The following is a 21,141-nucleotide window of genomic DNA, read 5'->3' on the forward strand; positions in this document are numbered from 1 at the left end:
TCTCTCTCATCACTAATGTTTCTATTTCTCTCTCTCTCTCTTTCTCCCTTCCTCTCTGAAATATATATATAATTTACATTCCAAGGCACATCAGTCCTACATCTGCCTGTAGTTGGCTCTGTGTCCCAGGCTCACCCTGATCCATCCTGGTTAGTTTCAGACCCTGACTAATAAGCTCCACAAAATCAGAACTGGAGGAGTATCAGAATGACCGTATGAGTGGGGAGGGTTCTTACTTTATATCTTGGATATGCATTTCTAATCACCTGGATATTTTATGGACCCACCTGCCATGGCTCCTGGCAGGTAGCAGTTACTAAATACTTCCTGAATGACTCTCTTCAAAACCTTAACATTGTCTACTTTGGGGAAGTTAGAAGATAACTTAACACAAAGGATCCAGACAAACAAGACTTTTTTGGTTCTGTCAGTTTTCTTAACAATACTTTGTATCAGACAGATTTTCAGCTGACTTGTAGAACTACATACATTGGCTGTCACACTCTGAAAAGCTACTGTGGGATAAATGCTGTTTAAAGGAAATCATTAAAAAATGTGAGGAAGGAGCTAACTTTACTAAAAGTATCTGAAATGGTTATTTGGAAAAGTATCAAAGTGAACAAAACTTTCCCCCCAAATATACTGATTAAAATGTATCAGAAGAATGAATAGTTACGATGTCCAATATTTTTGAGTTTTTATCAAATTTCTATACACCTTTAAAAAATCAGTAGTCACAACCTAGCTGATTTGACTCAGTGGATACAGTGTCATCCTGTAGACTGAAAAGTCCTGGTTTTGATTCCTAGTCAAGGGCACATACCTTAGTTGCAGGTTTGATCCCTGGCCTTGGTATTTGTTTCTGACACATCAATGTTTCTCTCTGTGTGTCTCTCCTCCTCCCTTTCACTTTCTCTAAAAGTCAACAGAAAAATATCCTCAAGGTGAGGACTCACAAAACAAAACCAAAAAGTCAATAGTCATGTCTGTTGACAAAAACAGAAATGGTAGGGTGAGATTAAGATCCAGCAAAGCTCTCAGCTAATGCCCAAACCAGTGTCATATGACCTCAGGCCTTGCAGAGCATGTTACAACAAAAACTTTTGCTGCGTTATTTCTTAGCATAGTCACTGTTTTGTTTTGTTTTAAATGTCAGGTCCAAGGCTCAAGGGAAATTGGTGCAATGTCTAAATAGGAATGAGGTGAAGGAGGAGCATGAGTAAATGGCATGAAATCATCCCTGAACCATTCACTATTAAATAAACTATTACCCACCACATTTCCAGTGATTCAAACTAATATTGAACAATTCATTTCACTCGAGTATTTTTGGAATGTCTATTTCGTGTCATGGGTTTTTTGTTGTTGTTGTTTTTAAATAAACCTTTATTGTTCATATTATTACAAATGTTCCTCATTCTCAGTGCGCTCCATTGCTCCCCTCCACCAGGTTCCCACCCCACCCTCTGCCTTTTCCCCACCCCCCATTGTCCTCATCCATAGGTACACAGTTTATGTTCAGTCTCTTCCCACACCCCCCTCTCCCCTTTTCCCCGAGAATCATCAGTTCACTCCCCTTCCATACCTCTGATTCTATTATATTCACCAGTTAATATTGTTCATCAGATTTTTTTTTAATTCCCTTGGTTTTTAGATTCACTTGTTGATAGTTACATATTTGTTGTTCATAATTTTTATCTTTATTTACTTTCTCTTCCGAAAGAACCCCCTTCAGCAATTCATATAATTCTGGTTTGGCAGTGATGAACTCCTTTAGCTTTTTTTTTTTTATTAGTGAAGCTCTATCTGACCTTCGATTCTGAGTGATAGCTTTGCTGGGTAGAATATTTTTGGCTGTAGGCTCTTGCTATTCATCACCTTGAATATTTCTTGCCATTCCCGTCTGGCCTGCATGGTTTCTGTTGAGAAATCAGCTGACAATCGTATAGGTGCTCCTTTATAGGTAACTACCTGCTTTTCTCTTGCTGCTTTTAATATTCTCTCTTTGTCTTTTGCTCTTGGAATTTTAATTATGATGTGTCTTGGTGTGGCCTTCTTTGGATTCCTTTTGTTTGGAGTTCTGTGCGCTTCCTGGACTTGCAAGTCTAATTCTTTCACCAGGTGGGGGAAGTTTTCTGTCACTATTTCTTTCAGTATGTTTTCGATATCTTGCTTTCTCTCATCTTCTGGGACCCCCATAATTCTGATGTTGGTTCGCTTGAAGTTGTCCCAGAGGTTTCTTACATTATCTTCAACTTTCTGGATTCTCTTGTCTTCTTGCTTCCATGGAGGAGTGTCTTCTGGCTCTTTATGTTCCAAATCTTTGACTTGATTCTTGCGATCTTTCATTCTGTTTTTAGGACTCTGTATAATATTTTTTATTTCAGACAATGTATTCTTTATTTCTTGTTGATCCCTTATTATTTCTTGTTGATCCCTTATTATTTCTTGTTGATCCCTTATTATTTCTAGTTGATCCCTTTTCATATTCTCATAGGTCTTATCGACCTTTTCTAGGAAAGTCTTGAAAAACCTTATAAGCGTGGTTTTGAACTCTATATTCAGTCACTTCTTTTCCTTGTTTGTGATCTGTTTCCTTGTCTCGGAATTTTCACAGCTTCCCTGAGTTGGTAGGGTGGTTTTGTGTGCTAAGGTGTCCTATATGGTTCAGTGAGTCAGCCTCCCAGTTACCTGAGGTGGACAGTCTTAGTGTAGCCCTTTGTGGGCTGTGTGTGCAGTCTTGTTGTTAAGCCTTGCTTGTTGTTGGTCTCACTGGGAAGCGTTGATCTCCAAGCCAATTGGCTATGAAGATCAAAAGTGTCTCTGCTAGGAGGGTTTCTGTATTCCTCTTCAATGGGGCAGAGTCTCGGGGTGGCACAGACAAGCTTTGTTGAATCCCGCACAATTGGTTGCAGGCGCACACACCTCTTTGGTATAGGCACAGACAAGCTTTAGATTCCTGTCTGTCACTCCCTAGGAGAGTCCCATTCACTACGAACGAAGAAGCTAGCCACTGGAAGGGCTTCTGTGCTCCGCTTGGATGGGGCAGAGTCTCAGGTGGTGCAGACAAGCTTTATTCAGCCCCTCCCTACGAGAGTCTGGTTTCTGAGTCCCACAGTAATGGCCTCTGGCTTCACACACCTCCGAGAGATCTCTGCCCACTGCCTGACAGTCTGGCCTCTCCCTGTCTGGGGCCATCTATCAGTGCAATAGGGTGGTTCAGTTTTCCTCCTGAACAAGAAAGCCAGCCATGCATTAGCTGTCTGCCCTCTCGCGCGCAGGGAGTAAGCCAGTAGTGAACTCAGCCCGCTCTCTCCGTGCTCCGCAAGCAAGAAGTCGAAGTCGGGCAGCCACTTTTTCGCGCGCACAGTTCTCTGTACCTTCACAGTTCCTGAGGTTCAGCATGCCTTCTCTCTCCTTCCCAGATGGTAGAGCCTCCTCTCAGCCAGTCGTCCGGCTCTTCAGGGTGATGTTTCCCCTGTTTTTCAGTTCTAAATTCAAATTTGTTGGGGTAGGCTGCATTTGGGTGTCTACCCTATGCCGCCATCTTGGTTTCTCCTGCCCTGTCATGGTTTGATTCCCAGTGGAGGTACATGCCCAGGTTGTGGACTCGATCTCCAGTGTGGGGCGTGCAGAAGGCAGCTGATCAATGATTCTCATCATTGGTGTTTTTATCTCTCTTTCCCTCACCATTCCTCTCTGAAATATATATATGTATATGTATATGTATATGTATATGTATATGTATATGTATATGTATATATATTTTTAATTGTGTAGGTTAGAAAAGCAATTAACCAGGTAAACTATAAGAAGAAGCCGAGAATCAGGAAGACTGAGCCTTTTTCGTAAGACTCATTCTCAAGGAACCAGCCAGAATAAGAACCAGCCAGAATGTTCAAAACCCTGAGCACAGTGGCAGGGACATGCCTAAGGCTCTTTGTGGGGTTGCAGGGGGGAAAGAAAGTGAAGGAACAGACCGCTCGGGCCCCGCTGAGCTGAGGAGCTGGCCAGCATTCCAAAAGGTTCCTGAGAGTCATTGAGCGGCTCCTCACACGGAGAAAAGGAGTGTTTCTGAAAGCTCACATTGGCTCCAGGGCAGAGAAGAGCGAGACAGGAGGAACCAGGGCTGATCCAGCCAGCAAGCATGCGGCAGTGGAAATTCAGCCCCATGGGGCAGCAGCAAGAAATTCTGAGGTGGTGAAGCGAGCGCACGCAGGGACGGATTCAGGAAGAGTTTGTCTGTAGAAAGCTCGGTGGCAATGGCCAGCAGATGGCTTTCTTTCACAAGAGCTGTCAACTTCAGGTGGAGGCTTGGGAGTGGTCAGCCCAGAGGGGTGGGGGGGGGGGGTGAAAGCTGCCCCTGTCACAGAGGGCATCTCTACACAGCAGAGATAGTGGGGGGACCTCAGAGCCGTGGTCCCATTCCCTGAGTTACCAGGAGCTACTTATCTAGTATTTAAAGTTGGTTGATTTCTCACAGTAGCTATTTAAGATATTATGTATACATATATATAAAAGGCTAAGTGACTGGACATATGTCCATATGTCCATCCAACCAACTGACCCGCCACTACATATAACTCACATTGACAATTTAAAAATAATGTCGAAACCAGTTTGGCTCAATGGATAGAGCGTCGGCTTGGGGACTGAAAGGTCCCGGGTTCGATTCCAGTTAAGGGCATGTACCTTGGTTGTGGGCACATCCCCAGTAGGGGGTGTGCAAGAGGCAGCTGATGGATGACTCTCTCTCATCAATGTTTCTAACTCTCTATCTCTCTCCCTTCCTCTCTGTACAAAATCAATAAAATATTTTTTTTAAATAATAATAAAAAATAAAAATAAATGTTGACTCACACGTACATGATACATATAAAGCTCTCACTGGCACCAATCACACATGTGTTTTAACTTTATAATACTATATTATATAATATATATATATTAGGTCTAGTAATAATTAATGTCGTTTTCTAATACTTTTTTTAAATCGAATTTATTTAAACAATACAACAAAATTTAATCAACAATATAGTTGACGTTGTTTTCTACTACTTGTGCCCAACGCTCAGGAAGCATTTTAATCCCTCTGTTGTAAAATTCTTGTGATTTTGATGCAAAAAATTCGGTCAATGCATTTTTTGAGGCATTCTTCATTATTAAATTTTTTTCCAAGAAGAAAGTTTTGCAAAGAACGAAACAAATGGTAATCGGAAGGGGCAATATCAGGAGAATATGCAGGTTGAGGGAGAACTTCCCATTCCAACTGGCGCAGTTTTTCAGCAGTGATTCTTGCAGTATGCGGTCGTGCGTTATCGTGGTGAAGAATTACGCCCTTCTGATTAATCAGCGCGGGTTCTTTTTCTCTTAAAGCTTGGGCTAACCTTTCCAATTGGGCACTATACACTGCACTTGTAATGGTTTGGTTAGATTAGGGGTGTCGAACTCAATCAGAGAAGGGGCCAAAATCTAAAATTCAGCCTAAATCGCGGGCCGAATGGTTTACTGAACAGTCATAAACTGTCATTGTGATGGAAACGCAGCCGAGTGCAGTGATGACAGCGCGGTGCGGGCCACATTGCAAGGCCTGGCGGGACGGATTTGGCCCGCGGGCCTTGTGTTGGACACATGTGGGTTAGATGGTAAAAGTTCATAATGAAGAATTCCTTTAAAATTCCACCAAACACACAACATCACTTTTTTCGCATGCAAGTCAGGTTTTGGCGTGGGCTGCGGAGCCTCATTTTTGTCCAACCATTGAGGCCGCCTTTTCAAATTAACATACAGCACCCATTCATCTCCGGTAACAATTTGCTCTAAAAACGGCAAACGGTTTTGACGAGAGAGGAGCGAACTGCAAATTGTGACTCTTTGATTACGGTTGTTGTCGGTCAACTCATGAGGAACCCATTTTCCAAACTTTTGGACTTTGCCAAGTGCACGCAATTGATTGGAAATTGTTTTTGTGAACAATTTAAAGTTGTCGCAAGCTCTTGTTGGGTAATTTGAGGATTTTGCACCAAAAGAGCTTGAAGAGCTTCTTGATCAAAATTGGACACACGGCCTCGACCACTCTTGTCATCTAACGAAAAATTTCCCTCGCGAAATTTCTCAAACCAACGCTGGCATTTTCTGGCGCTAACTGCATCTTGACCAAGAGCACTACAGATGTTTTTTGCAGCCTCACTTGCTTTTCTTCCTAATTGGAACTCGTAAAGCATGCAGTGCCGAATATGCTCTTCATCCGCCATCTTCTTAGCCCTAGTTTTGCAACAAAAACCAAACCAAACACAAACTTTTTCAAGCAAAACTTGTTAATTGCACTTCACACGTTCTGTAGATACGTGTTTGAAGGTTATGTCAATACAAGTCAACGCCAAGCAAGATTTTAAACGAATGTTTAAAAACGACATTAATTATTACTATTTTGACATGTCATTTTTTGCAGTAACATAATTACCACACAAATCTTTCTTCTAATTAATTTTCTTTCAATGTGCACGAATCCATGCACCAGGCCACTAGCATATATACCATATATTAAGGCAAAATAAACTCATATGTAACCTCAGTGCATAAAGAAAAGCTTTTGTGGCAGTCATTTTGTTATTAAGTTTTCCCTCCCAAGTGTCCTTCAAAATACTGCATTTTCTGCACCTGGGCACAACGGTGTGCGTGCGACAGAGCTCAGTAATATAACATTTCCCACCAACCAGAAGGCCACACTTTGCAATGGCTCCGCGTTTCTCAGGCATTTGCTCACTAACGTTCAACTGGGAACGGAGTTCCCAAGACAGAAGAGAGGGAGTCACAAATGCAGAACGTGGCCCAGGCCTCAGGCCCCTCCTGAGTGAAAATTAAGGCGGGCAGGTCTGTCCAGACTTCAAGAAAACAGCACCATGGACGGGCAACTGAGGACCACCAATTTTAAATTATTTGCGCTAAGAAACCCATCACTGCCTGGCCTATCAGCATATGTGCACACCTCAGATGCCTGCAGGCCCAACCCCGCAGCTGACCTGAGTGTTGTGGAGAAGTTTATCTGCCCTTTCCAGTGCTCCTTTCCGAGAAGACATGAGCTTTCTCAGAGAAAACAGCCCATGGAGAGCAGCTCACCTCGCCAGCATGAGCCAGGTTTTCAACGCAGCTGCCGCCTGTACACCTGTTACCAAGAGAAGTCAGACCGAAGAGTCACACGGATTTCTTTCCATTTCTATTCACAACTAATGTCTGTAGTAATGGGAAGGAACTTTTTTAAAAAAATTGATTTCAGAGATGAAGGGAGTTAGAAACATCAACGATGAGAACGAATCATTGATTGGATGCCTCCTGCACACCCCACACTGGGAATAGAGCCCAGAACCCGGGCCTGTGCCCAGAACCCTTCAGCACTCTATCCACTGAGCCAAACCGACCAGGGCAGAACGGGACTCTTTAGTTTGAGGACCACTTTTGCAGAGTTAGCAGCTTTCCAAAATACACACACCCACAGCTGCCCATTTCTGTCCCCAAAACCAACGCATCCCAGCTACAGGTGAAACTGATGGCACTCTGAATAGATGAAGAGGGATTTCTTTTTTAAATTATACTAAGAAATTAAAAAGTAGATTTCTCAAAATTTAAATGATTGACACTACCACTGTGCACCACCATACTTTTTAAAAAATTAAACAACAAAAAAGTTTAAAAAGTTAAAAATGTTTAAATGAAAAAAACATAGAGTAGGAATATAAACAAAGAGAATACTTTTGTACAGCTGTATATGTTTGTGTTCTAAGCTAAGTGTTATTACAAGGTCAAAGCATCTTAACATTTTTTATTAAGTAAAAACAGTAAACAGGTTAATTTATTGTTGAATAAAGAAAAAATATTATTTTATAATGTAGTTTAGCCTAAGTGAACAGTGTTTATAAATTCTATAGTAGTGGCAGTAATGTAATGTCCTAAGCCAGTAATCGGCAAACTCATTAGTCAACAGAGCGGCAAACTATGGCTCTCGAGTTTGCCGACCACTGTCCTAGGCCTTCACAGTCACTCGCCACTCACTCCCTGACACCCAGAACAGCTTCCAGAAATGCACAAATGGAAGTTCCATTCATGGTAAGTGCCCTAAACAGGTGTACCATTTTTTGTCTTTTATACCATATTTTTACTGTACCTTTTCTGTGTAGATACACAAGTACATACGGCACTCAGTACAGTAACCTATCGTACAGGCTTACAGCCCAAGAGCAACAGGCCATGCCGTGCTGCCTAGGTGGCTAGGAGGCGAGGCCATCCAGGTTGTGTAAGGGCTGATGTTCTCACGACGGCAAAGTCGCCTCACAACACGTTCCTCCGATGGCTAAGTGGAGCATGATTGGGGTTTGGTTCATCATTCACCCATTGAATAATATAATATGTTATTTCCAGTTTGTGCGATTACAAATGAAGCTGCTGTGAACATTCATACACAAGGTTTTCAAGTAAACAGTTTTCATTTATCTGAGATAAATGCCCCGGTGCATTGCTGTCTGTGGCAGTTCTAGAAGAAACTGCCAGTGTTTTCCAGACAGGTGGCACGAGGTTGCAACCCCACAGCGATGCAGAAGTGGTGGTTTTTCCACATCCTCACTGGCACTTGCTGTTTTCATTTTGGCCATTCTCGTAGGTGCCTAGTGACCACTTAGTGTGAGTTTAGTTGGCATTTCCCTGCTGGCTAACGTTGAGCATCTTTACAGGTGCTTATTTGCCATCAGGGCAATGTTTCCTCATATGTTTTGCCCATGTTCTAACTGGATTTTCTTTTTCTATGTTGAGTTTTGAGAGTTGTTCTTTACAGATTCCAGATACTAGGAATTTACTATGTGGTTTGTATGTTTTTTTGGGGGGATTTTTGGGTTGCACTCTGTAACTTACCTTTTCATCCTCTTAGCAGTGTCTGTCATAGAGCAAACATTGTAATGTTAAGGAGCTCCAATTTATTAATTTCTCCTTTTGTGGATCATGCTTTCTTATTTATTGTTGTTGTTAATCCTCACCCAAGGATACTTTTCTATTGATTTTGGGAGACAGTGAAAGGGAGAGCAAGATACACACAGAGAGACACATGCCTTCCACACATGCCCCAACCGAGCCCGCAACCAAGGTACATGTCCTTGACCAGAATCAAACCTGGGGCCCTTCAGTCCGCAGGCTGACACTCTACACACTGAACCAAACCAGCCCGGGCTGTGGCTCATGTTTTTGAGAAAAAGTCTTCCTCTTTCCTCAGGATTGGTCCTAAAGATGTTATTCTATTTTCTTCTATACGTTTCCTGGTTTACATTCTATTTTAAGTCTGTGATCCAACATGAGCCCATCGGTATGGTATGTGAGGCTTACAATGAGGTTTCTTTTTGCCTCTCCCTTTCCATGGCCAGTTGCTCTAGCACCACTGCTTTTGCACCTTTATCAAACACCAGTTTGACACATTTAAGTGGGTCGGAGTCTCTGTTTCTATTGATTATATGCCTGTCCCTCTGCCACCAACACTATAGTCCTTTTTTAAAAATATTTTTCAATTATAGTTGACATTGAATTTTATTCTGTATTGGTTTCAAATATACAGCATATTAGTTAATCATATGCTTTACCAACTATTCCCCCTGATGTTTCCAGTACCCACCTGGCACCATACACAGTTATTACAATATTATGGGTATCTTTTACATCCCCATGTCTATTTTGTAACTGCCAATCTGTACTTCTTAATCCTTCACCTTTTTTCATTCAGTCCCTCAACCCCCATCCCTTCAGTCTGTTCTTCTATATCTATGAGTCTGTTTGTTTGTTCATTTATTTTCTTTAGATTCGGCATATAAGTGAAATCATATGCAATACACGGTCTTAATTACTGTAGCTCTGGAGTAAGCGTTCATATTGAGTAGAATGATTCCTCCCACTTCATTCTTCTTTTTCAAGATTGCTTTAGCTATTTGGGAGCCTCTGCCTCTCCTTATGTTTTAATATATTTTTATTTATTTCAGAGAGGGAGAGGGAGAGAGAGAGAGAAACATCAATGATGAGAGAGAATGATCCGCTGCCTCCTGCGTGCTCCCCATCCAGGGGTCAACCCTGCAACAGCCCCCAACCTGGGCTTATGCCCTGACCGGGAATTGAACCATGACTTCCTGGTTCATAGGTCAGCGCTCAACCACTTTGCCACCCTGGCTGGGCTTCCTGATCAATTTTAAACTAAGCTTGTCTTCAAACACCTTACCGAAGTTTTGATAGGAATTGCATTAAACCTCGAGATCAGTTTGCAGAACTGACATCTTTACTACTAGTATGTTGGGCCTTCCAGTCCACAGATAGGGGTGCCTCTTCACCTATTTAGGTCTCCTGCTATTTCATCCACATTTTATAACTGTCAGCATAAGATCTTGAACATTTTAAGTGTATACCTAAGTATATAATTTCCTTTGCAATGATAGCAAATAGTATTATTTTTAATATCAGTTTCTACATGTTCATTGCTAGTGTATGAAAATGAGATAGATTTTTGCCTGTTAATCTTGTATCCTATGACCTGGCTGAACTCTCTGGTGCTAGTTTTGGATTTTCTATGCAGACCACCATGTCTTCTGCAAATAGGGATGGTCTTGTGTCTTTCTTTGCAATTTGTAAGCCTTTCAGTAAGTTTTCTTGCCTTGCTGCAGCGGCAGACTTGCAGTGCTGTGTGGAATAAGGACTGTGAAAGCTGACGTCCTTGCTCTGTTCCTGTCTTGAGTGAACACAGATAGTCCTTGCTGTGTTTTACCCATGACATGGCTTTTATCCCAATTCTCTTACAAAATGTAATTTGTCTTCTTTTCCTCCCCCTCCTCCCCCACCTCTTCTTGTTAAGAAGCTGAAGACTTAGGGATTGGTCCAACTGAGATGACAGAGCAAAAAGAGCGCAAAGGAGATGGCAGTACTTGCTCCCCAGGCGAGGCTTGCAAGCCTGATAAAACCAAGCTCCTTTCCAGAGGCTGGGCCCCTTACAGCTCTAATCAGCGCTGGAGAGCTGGGCTGTTATCAGAGCCCGGCATTAGGGGGGAGCGGAGGGCTCCTGTAGATGGTGCAGAAGCTGCTGTCCCCGGAGCGGTACCTGCACCTCCGCTGCGCTGCTCTCCCGGGCAGCTCTGCGCTGCCAGCCATGCTGCCTGCCAAGCTGAGCTGGCGATAGCGGAGTCTCAGATACCAGATCCAGGGCGACGGAGGGCCAGGGCCAGGTTTAGATTTGGTGCGCTCCTGGCAGCGGTTCACCCAGAGCAGGGATCGTAGGTGAAGAGAAGCCAAATAAGACTTCCGCGGCTGGGTGAAATGCAAGCGCAATATGCGAAACCCGAGAACCAACTATTTTTAATATGGGAGGGGAGAGGCAGTTTAACCTAAAATTAAAAATAAACGTATCCCACCTGGCCCTCGGTGACCTCTCCGCTGGGCCCCGCCCCGCCCCCCGCCCTGCGCGCGCCCCCGCGCGCCCCGCCCTCGGCGCCCCTCGCGCCCCCCGCCCCCGCCCCCGCCCGGACCACACCTGCTCAGGTGGGACCCGCGGGACGCGCCGCCGTGGGGCGGGGAGCGGGGCGGCGGGAAGGCGCGGCGGCCATGAGGACGCGGGCCTTCCCCGCTGATGGCCGCTCACGGCCCGGCGGAGCCGGGGAGCCCGGCCGGAGGGGGGCGCCGCCCGCTCGCACCCCGGGGCCCCCTTCCCACGCGTCTCCCCCGCCGCTGGTCCGTACCATCGCCGCCGCGGGGCAGGCGGAGCGGCCCATCCGGGAGGGACGGGGCGGGCTGGGCGGGGAGCGGGGGGTGGGGCGGGGGCCGGGCGGGGAGCCGGAGGGTGGGGCAGGGGCCGGGCGGGACGGGCCGGACCGGGCGGGGGCCGGGCGGGGGCCGGGCGGGGGCCGGGCGGGGCGGGGCGGACCGGGCGGAGGCCGGGCGGGGGCCGGGCGGGGAGCTGGGGGGTTGGGCGGGGGCCGGGCCGCGCTCGGTTCCGGTCCAGCCGCGAGGCCCCTCCTCCGGCGGCGGCGCCCAGCGAGGCCGTGCGCCCGGCGGGCCGCGAGCCCAGCCCCCCGCCCCGCGCCCCGCGCCCCGCCCCGCCCCGCGCGGGGACGCGCGCCGCGCTGCTGACCCTGTCTCCTCCTCAGGCGGCGCTGGCGGCCCCGGGACCCGCGGAAGCCGGCATGCTGGAGAAATTGGAGTTGGACGAAGACGGTGAGTGCCCCGCGCTGCCCAGCGCTCCGCCCCGCGCCCCGGCCGGCGGCGGCTCCCCGCGCCCGGAGGCCGCGCCCGCCGCGCCCGGCTTCTGGCTGCCAGCCGCCCGCCGCCGGCATCGGGGCGCGGGCCCGGGCGCCCGCAGTGGCTCCGGCGCCTCCGCAGGGGAAGCCGGGGTCCGGGTGGCCGGTCCTTTTGTCCCGAGCAGCCGCAGCCGGCGGAGCCAGGTGCCAGGCGCGGGCACTGCCGTCCGCCGCGTCCGCGGGGCACCGAGTTCCGGTGCGGTCCATCCCTGCGGTAGCGAACCGCCCCCTGTGTGTGCGGGATCGACCGCCCCCTGTGTGTGTGCGGGACCGAACCCCCACTGTGTGTGTGCGGGACCGAACCCCCACTGTGTGTGTGTGCGGGACCGAACCCCCACTGTGTGTGCGAGGGACCGACCGCCCCCTGTGTGTGCGGGACCGAATCTCCACTGTGTGTGAGGGACCGAACCCCCTCTGTGTGTGTGTGAGGGACCGCACCCCCACTGTGTGTGTGTGAGGGACCGAACCCCCACTGTGTGTGTGTGAGGGACCGCACCCCCACTGTGTGTGTGTGAGGGACTGGACCCTTCACTGTGTGTGTGAGGGACTGAACCCCCACTGTGTGTGTGAGGGACCGCACCCCCACTGTGTGTGTGTGAGGGACCGCACCCCCACTGTGTGTGTGTGAGGGACCGCACCCCCACTGTGTGTGTGTGAGGGACTGGACCCCTCACTGTGTGTGTGTGAGGGACAGAACCCCCACTGTGTGTGTGTGAGGGACCGCACCCCCACTGTGTGTGTGAGGGACCGCACCCCCACTGTGTGTGTGAGGGACCGCACCCCCACTGTGTGTGTGAGGGACCAAACCCCCACTGTGTGTGTGTGAGGGACCGAACCACCACTGTGTGTGTGTGAGGGACCGAACCACCACTGTGTGTGTGTGTGAGGGACCGAACCACCACTGTGTGTGTGTGTGAGGGACCGCACCCCCACTGTGTGTGTGAGGGACCAAACCCCCACTGTGTGTGTGTGAGGGACAGAACCACCACTGTGTGTGTGAGGGACCAAACCCCCACTGTGTGTGTGTGAGGGACCGAACCACCACTGTGTGTGTGTGTGAGGGACTGGACCCCTCACTGTGTGTGTGTGTGAGGGACCGAACCCCACTGTGTGTGTGTGAGGGACTGGACCCCTCACTGTATGTGCGCGCGCGCGCGCCCGCGGGGCTGCGCCAGGGCGTGTCCTCTGGTGAAGGGGAAAGTTGGATGGGAAGCCTGAAGCGCTGAGGGGATTGGAGTTCGGTGACTGTCACTCCATCATTTCAGGCGCCTCTTCTCTCACTTGGTTTTTTCCCCTCTCTTGTTTTTGTCTTCCTTACCTGGATCTTATTTTGAAGCTGTTAAAACATGAAGGGAATGAGTTTGTTCTTCAGCCAAATTAATATTACCTTGGTCTTTTTTTTTTTTTTTAACTTAAAATTTGAAGGGAGATACAGTAACTGGATTTGGGGCAACATTACTATTTTAAATGGAAGCTAATGAGTTCAAAGTGGAAAAGAACTTGGTCTAAGAGGCTTGACAGTTTGAAAAATGTGAAAGACCTGGACACTGTCTTGTGGACTTGCATTATTTATTCAGTGACTTCTCTTTCTCCTGAGCGTCTTGATGGAATGAAGCTCCTGGAACAAAGAATGTGCCATGTGTGTGCTGTGCCCTGTGCCAACTTTGCTTCAGTTTTCTGTTCATTGACAGGCGGGTACTTACATGACAGACAGGAACAGCCAGCTGAGAATGCTAGCCTGGAGCATTAGGCCAGTGTCTACATTTGTTCTATGTTTCAGTTCTCTGTAGCCTTTCACAAACACCTAGGCCAGGAAATAATGCACTCACAGTAATCATCGTTAAAAGCCTGCATCCCTATTTGTTAACAAGCGCTTACTTGATACATTTCAGACTTTTACTGAAACTTAATTTGCATTTTATCTTACTGAGGAATCCACCTCATTTTGGCCCCTGTCCATAGGGCAATATGGTGTGTCTCCCTTTTCAATTAAGATTGCGAATGGCCCTAGATGGTTTGGCTCAGTGGATAGAGCTTTGGCCTGCGGACTGAAGGGTCCGTCCCAGGTTTGATTCCGGTCAAGGGCATGTACATTGGTTTCGGGCACATCCCTAGTAGGGGGCGTGCAGGAGGCAGCTGATCGATGTTTCTAACTATCCCTTTCCCTTCCTCTCAGTAAAAAAAACAATAAAAAATATTTTTTTTTAAAGATTGCAAATGTCTAAATCCTAGGGGTTTTCTTTGTCTCTAACATTAGTAACAATGAGCCATCCACTGCATTTAAACTTCTCGCAGGTTCACCTGGGGACACGAGGAGAGTAGACAGCAAGTGCAATTAGGTACCACAGTCATGGACAAGCACACAGGCCCAGCTTCCAATCTTAGCTCCACTTCTTATTTAGCTGTGTGACTTTGGACAGGTAACTTAACCTCTCTGTGCCTTGCTTCCCCCATTCATAAGATGGAGCTATGTAATATCAGGGTATTTTGAGGATAAAATGAAACAGTCCATGTGATGATATTAATGCAGTGTAAACCCAGAGGAAGTGTTATTAACTATTTTTTCTTAAGAACCATTATCCACTGTACTGAATTACTGGACTTCCTACGGCTTTATCAATGAATCTTAACACAGAGACTGTCTTCTCAACATGGATTTGATGGGTTCTTTCCTTACTGGAGATTTACATATTTAATTATGCTTCATTTCTCAGAGCAGATATACAAGCCTTATTTCTTTTGCATTGTTTCTGTCAATGGAATGCATATAAACTAAGAATCCTAAGCACCTAAGAAAAGGAATTTCCCATTTTCACTCATCTATTTTTATCTATATTGCTCTCATTATGCTAAAGCATACTGAATCCCACAAATAACCTTGTCAAACTTTTCTAGATTTTTAAGGAGGAAGAATGTTAAGCAATCACTCAGAAGCTGTTAGCTGAGCTAGAAGGAGTGGTGTTGGCGTTTTGTCTAAAATGCTGCTTTGGTTTTTGGTTTTTTTTGGGTTTTTTTGTGTTTTTTTTTACTTTAGATTGCTTATTCATCCAAAATATGGAAAAACTGAATATGAAGCAGAATCATGCATTTATTGGGAGGGTGGTGCTAACAAGACATTACACCTCTAAATATCCTGGGAACTGATGTGTTAGCAGCCTCCATAAGAGATAGCTGTCAAGTTGATTCTCATTTAGTCTTTAAGTTTCCTTCTCATCAAGTTAATCTCATCATTTATGTATGACAGGCCGGAAGCATTACTTAGAAGGAGATACATTTTGTGTACATGGAAACACGTGATTACTAATATTTTGTTACTAAGTATTTTTTTGTTTCCTCATTAATTATAATTGATGCTATATTTGCTAGAAGCAAATCGGAGGCGCTAGTGAAATTGGAGTAAGCTCTTGGAGTGTCTTTTGCTGCTGGGAAGGAAAGCTGTCTGGCAGCGTCCCCTGCACAGTGTGGGTCTCTGCCGGGGTGCTGACACCCGCTGCCCACCTGCTTTCAGACGTCAGCTCCTCTGGCCATCACACTGTAACCCAGGGAGCAGGGACTGATGGCACCACGCCTTTAAGGGAAAATCTTTACCGCGTTTGCCTGACTATTTATAGGATAAGTGCATGCCTTTCTTCATCTGCAGCCTCACCACCTCCCTCCTCCCGGCCACAAGCCAGTGACAGGAGAGCTTTCTGGGCATAAGAATCGCCAGAGCCTGGCTGGTGTGAGCATCAACCCATGCTCGATTCCCATTCAGGGCACGCCTGGGTTGCAGGCTCCATCCCCAGAAGGGGGCATGCAGGAGGCAGCCAGTTAGTGATTCTCATCATTTGATATTTCTCTCTCCCCTTCTCCTTTCCTCTCTCTGTAATCAATAAAAACTTTTAATGTTTTGCGAGAGATCTTTTTAGGAGGCAGATCCTAGTTCTGTGGGTCTGCGATGGGACCTGAGTGTCTGACTCTCTGCCAAACAGCTGGATGCTGCTGCTTCACAGACCCCCCTCTGAGAACAAGGCTCTAGAACAGGCATCCCCAAACTTCTGTGAGGGCCAGCTAGCTGGTCTCCGTCTCTGTCATGACTACTCAGCTTGCCTGAGCCCCACAGCAAGGCAGGAGGCAGCTGGACACCAAGTCAGCCCAGTGAGCAGGGCTGTGTTCCATAAACCTTTACAAAAACGGGCCGATTTGGCCCACAGGTGCAGCCTGCTGTGTGAGCCCTGCTCTGTGTGTCCCTCTCGTCTCTGTGCCTTCATCTTTGGAGGGTAAGATCTTCGCTGCTCCCTTCTCACCCTGACAATCTTACCACTCGTTGACTCAACCCAAATCTCACTCTTTGAAGCCATGCCCCCAATCCCTCTTATACATCTCCAACAATTCATCTCTCTTCCCAGTGTCTGATGTGGCTGGCACAGAGTAGGTGCTCAGCAGTGTTTTGGTATCCCAGTGAATACAGACAGTAAAGTTACCCACAGGGAATGTGTTCCAACACCCCCGGTGGATGTCCGAACTATGGATAGTCCTAACCCCTGTATGTGCTATGTTTTTTCCTATATGTACGTACTTTTTCACCTAAAGGACGTGCTTTATGGCTTCTCTTTGGCATATACAAGTTTCCTGCATCACTAGGCTTTGGGGTAATTGTTTCGTAAAATAGGGTGACTTGAGCACATGTAAGGCCGAACAGCTGGTCTGATCATGGAGATGGCTAAGTGACTCTCAAGCAGGAGCAGTCACAGCGGGGAGACACTGGACAAGGGAGGAGTCACTTTCTAGGCAGGATGGAGCAGGAGGATGTGAGATTCCATCATGCTACTCAGAATGGCATGCAGTTTAAAACTTAGGAGTGACTTAGTTCAGGAATTTTCTATTTAATATTTTTGGATCGAGGTTGACCATGGGTAACTGCAACCTCAGAAGGCAAGCCTGTGAGTCAGGGGTGTGACCATAGTTACTTTCTGGGAACGTTGGGTTTGGTATATGCAAAGTGACAAGAACAGCCTCTAGCCCATAGTTGTGTTTGCTTTTCAGATGTTTTTGTTATTCTGTCAGTCCTATCTGTGTGTGTGTGTATCAGGATTAACTGTCTTGAACTTACGTAGTGGCAGGAGCAAGCGCACGCTCTTTGAAGTAGGTGAGTCTTCCGCGGCTTATTCGTGATTAATGCTCTGTCATCCTGGCACTTGAAGAATCTCCCCTGTGCTGTCTCCTGGCTGCCCTCTTGCTGTGTCAGCTGTCATAGACGCTTCCGTAACACGGGTTTCTCTAATGTACTGTGGTCATTTCATCCACCTGTCCTGCCTGCAGCCTCTCCCCTACCCCACCAGCCTGTTTCCTTCCTCCCCAGCAATCTATTCTGTCCTGGCTGTCCCTTCTTCACTTGCATGGCACTTTCCAAAGTGTAACCTTTTCAGAACATGTGTCCAAATTCAGATTTATTGCAAGATTAGTCAGCCTAGTCACTCAGAGTGGTTTGTGGCTATTCAAAGGGCCATAGTCCATGGACAGATAGGCCGTTTGCATTGGAATTAGGGGGAAATGTATAAAAAGAGGGGAGATGGATAATTACAAGGACAGAAAGCACTGCCCTGTTTGGCTTAGGGGAGAACTGCCTCTGCGTGTTTGTGGTAGCATGTAGCAGTGTTCCCTGACACTGAGCCTTAGAGCAGCCACTCAGGGAAGCTCCTGAGTGCACTTGGTGTGGCAGGTACTGACCTCTGGTGGCAGAGACATCAAGTGTCAGGCTTGTAGTGACAGCACAGCTGATTGCTCCTTGATTATGTGACGTAGTATTACATCAAACAGCTCTGATCTCCTGTCATCCAAATGCTGCCCTTCCTTCTGAGTTTCCATACTCCCGTTAGACAAGAGACATATTTTCTCGATTATAAAAATAATTATAATTTTATTAAATATTTAAAAGTTTTTTAAACCTCACCTGAGGACATGCTTAGAGAGGAAGGGTGAGAGAGAGAGGGAAAGAGAAACATTGATATGAGAGAGAAACATCAATTGGTTGCCTTCAATATTCCTCGACAGGGGATCAGACCCACAACTCAGTCATGTGCCCTGACTGGGAATTGAATTGGCAACCTATCAGTGCATGGGGGATGATACCCAACCAACTGAGCCACTCCAGCCTACTTGAAATATTTATGATTAAATGTTTTCTTCTCAAAGAGATTAAAAATGGTGACAGAGTCAGTGCATGTTACACCGACATGCTCCCAGGATCAAACTGAAATTACAACTAAAATACAAAAAAGAAAAACCATTCTGAATAATAAACTGAAGACCAGCTGGAGAGAACCCTGATAACCAAGGACAGGAAGTGGAGATCACACAGAGACTGGCAGGAACGGTGGAGGTGCAGAAGGGACAGGCTGGGTTCCCAGAGTCAGGAGCTGAAGTTCCAGAGAAAGAGATCTCAGCTATGGAGGGTTGTCACTGAGAACTCTGGGTCTAAACCCCAAGCTGGGCCCCCAGAGCACCAGAACTGAGAATGGTGTCCACATCACACCTGGCTGTGAAAAGTAGCAAGTTGCTGTCTGCCAGGGAAAGATGGTGAGAAATGCAGGCACTCTCTTTTAGGACCGATGCACAAAATTTCATGTGCAGCCACTCAGCATGAGCTCCAGCAGAAGGGCAAAGCGGACTGGTGCTGTGTGAGCAGAAGCCAGGTTTGGGGAATCTGCAGTTAGAGCTTGGAAGGCAGACATACCAGTTTCCTGTGCTGAGTCATTCCCTTCTGCTTCGGAGGACATCTTTCTCAGGCAGACCTTTGCTCTCCAGGTGGTTTTTGCCTGGGGGGAGGACAGTTGTCCCACCCTATTGGAAAACATCTAGCCTAGGGGTGTCGAACTCAATCAGAGAAGGGGCCAAAATCTAAAATCCAGCCTAAATCTCGGGCCGAATGGTTTACTGAACAGTCATAAACTGTCATTGTGATGGAAACGCAACGGAGTGCAGTGATGACAGCGCCACAGTGCAGTGATGTGCGGGCCACATTGCAAGGCCTGGCGGGACGGATTTGGCCCGCGGGCCTTGTGTTTGACACATGTGATCTAGCCCCACGGTGTGGAGTTTCTGAGGCCCATTAAGAGACTGAGAATAACAATTGGCCTCCAGGCAGAAGCAGTTACCCCGCCCTGTTGGAAAACCTCTTATCCCACCTGTGGATGGGACAATTGCCTGAGGCTACTCAAGACTGAATCCAGTCAGTCTACTAGCAGAGGTGGGTCTCTGGAGACTCTGAGCTTTTACTTGATATAATTAGTGAAAAACAGCATTTGACACTGTCCTGCCCTAGAGATTGGGAGGCATAACAGATCTACCTAATGCATAATCACAAACCCAAATAGGCAGCCAAAATGGGGAGACAAAAAAAACACCCAAATGAAAGAACATAGAATTCTCCAGATGAAGAGCTAAGTGAAATGGAGATGAGAAATTTATCTCACATAGAGTTCAGAATAATGATGGCAAAGATCCTCAGTAGAATGAGAGAAAAAATATACCGGTAGTAACTATAAAGAATGACATAATAAAGAACATAGTGGAAGGAATACCCATCAGATTAGGGGAAGCCAAGGATTGGATCAGTGAATTAGAAGACGGTAGAAAAATCACACAGTCAGAGAACCAAAATGAAATATAAACAACTAAAAAACAGGATGGCAGATTAAGGGAACTGTAGGACAACATGAAATGTTAACAGTAGTCACCTAATATATGTGCCAGAAGGAGAAGAAAGTGAACAAGGGATAGAGAATGTGTTTGAAGAAATCATGGCAGAAAACTTTCCTAACCTGGTGAAGGAAAAAGTCATACAAGTCCAGGAGCACAGAGAGTCTCAAGCAAGAAGAACCCAAACAGGCCCACATCCAGACACATCATAATTAAAATGCCAAAAATTAAAGACAAAGAGAAAATCTTAAAGGTAGTAAGATAAAAGCAAACTGATACCTACAAAGTAGCTCCCATAAGGCTGTCTGCTAACTTCTCATCAGAAACTCTACAGGCCAGAAGGGAATGGTATGAAGTATTCAAGGTAATAGAAAGCAAGAATCTGAAACCGAGATTACTACATCCTGCAGGGCTATCATTCAAAAGTTAAATAAAGAGCTTCCCAGACAAAAAATAAATAAGTAAATAAATGGCAGCTAAAGGAGTTTACCACCACCAAGCCAGCACTACAAGAAATGCTACAGGGACTACTGCTGTAATGAGAAGAAATAGAAAAACATAGGCATACAAAATTAAAATGGCAACAAATAAGTACCTATCAATAATAATCTAAATGTAAATGGATTAAATACTCCAATCAAAAGACATAGGGTAGCTGAATGAATAAAAAAAAAAACATGATCCAAATATTGCTGTCTACAAGAGACCCATCTCAGAACAAAAGACTCACCAGATGAAGGTGAAAGGATGAAAAAAAATTTTCATGAAGACCATCATAAGAGACAACAAAGGTCACTACATAATAATAAAGGGATCAATGCAACAAGAGGATATAATCCTGGTAAACATATATGCACCCAATATGAGAGCACCTAAATTTATTTTTTTTTTAACTTTCAGAGGACTTTAAGGGAGAGATCAACAATACTGTCATAGTAGGAGAGTTTAACACCCCACTGACTTCCCTGGATAGATCTTCCTGATAAAAAATTAACAAGGAAACAGTGACTCTAGATGGCACACTGCATCAAGTTGACATTTATAGATTATTTTACCCCAGAGCAGCAGAATGTACATTCTTCTCAAGTGCACATGGGTCATTCACAAAGATAAACCACATGTTAAGACACAAAACAAGTCTACAAGTTCAAGAATA

General features: G+C 46.1%; 1 protein-coding gene across 6 annotated transcripts in view; it reads left to right on the forward strand.

The window, feature by feature from the left end:
- PRKAG2 (protein kinase AMP-activated non-catalytic subunit gamma 2) overlaps positions 1-21,141 on the forward strand; it is a 197,239-nt gene that overhangs the window by 127,839 nt on the left and 48,259 nt on the right. For 5 of the 6 annotated variants that reach the window (XM_045572415.1, XM_036412637.2, XM_045572414.1 and 2 more), the window contains one exon: positions 12,156-12,222. In XM_045572415.1, the coding sequence (XP_045428371.1) occupies positions 12,156-12,222 (67 nt within the window). Of the gene's footprint in view, positions 1-12,078; positions 12,223-21,141 lie in introns of those variants that run through there. The other variant, XM_045572416.1, reaches the window with a different exon arrangement.

This window comes from Pipistrellus kuhlii, unplaced genomic scaffold, assembly GCF_014108245.1.
Source record: "Pipistrellus kuhlii isolate mPipKuh1 unplaced genomic scaffold, mPipKuh1.p scaffold_m20_p_47, whole genome shotgun sequence".
NCBI lineage: Eukaryota > Metazoa > Chordata > Mammalia > Chiroptera > Vespertilionidae > Pipistrellus > Pipistrellus kuhlii.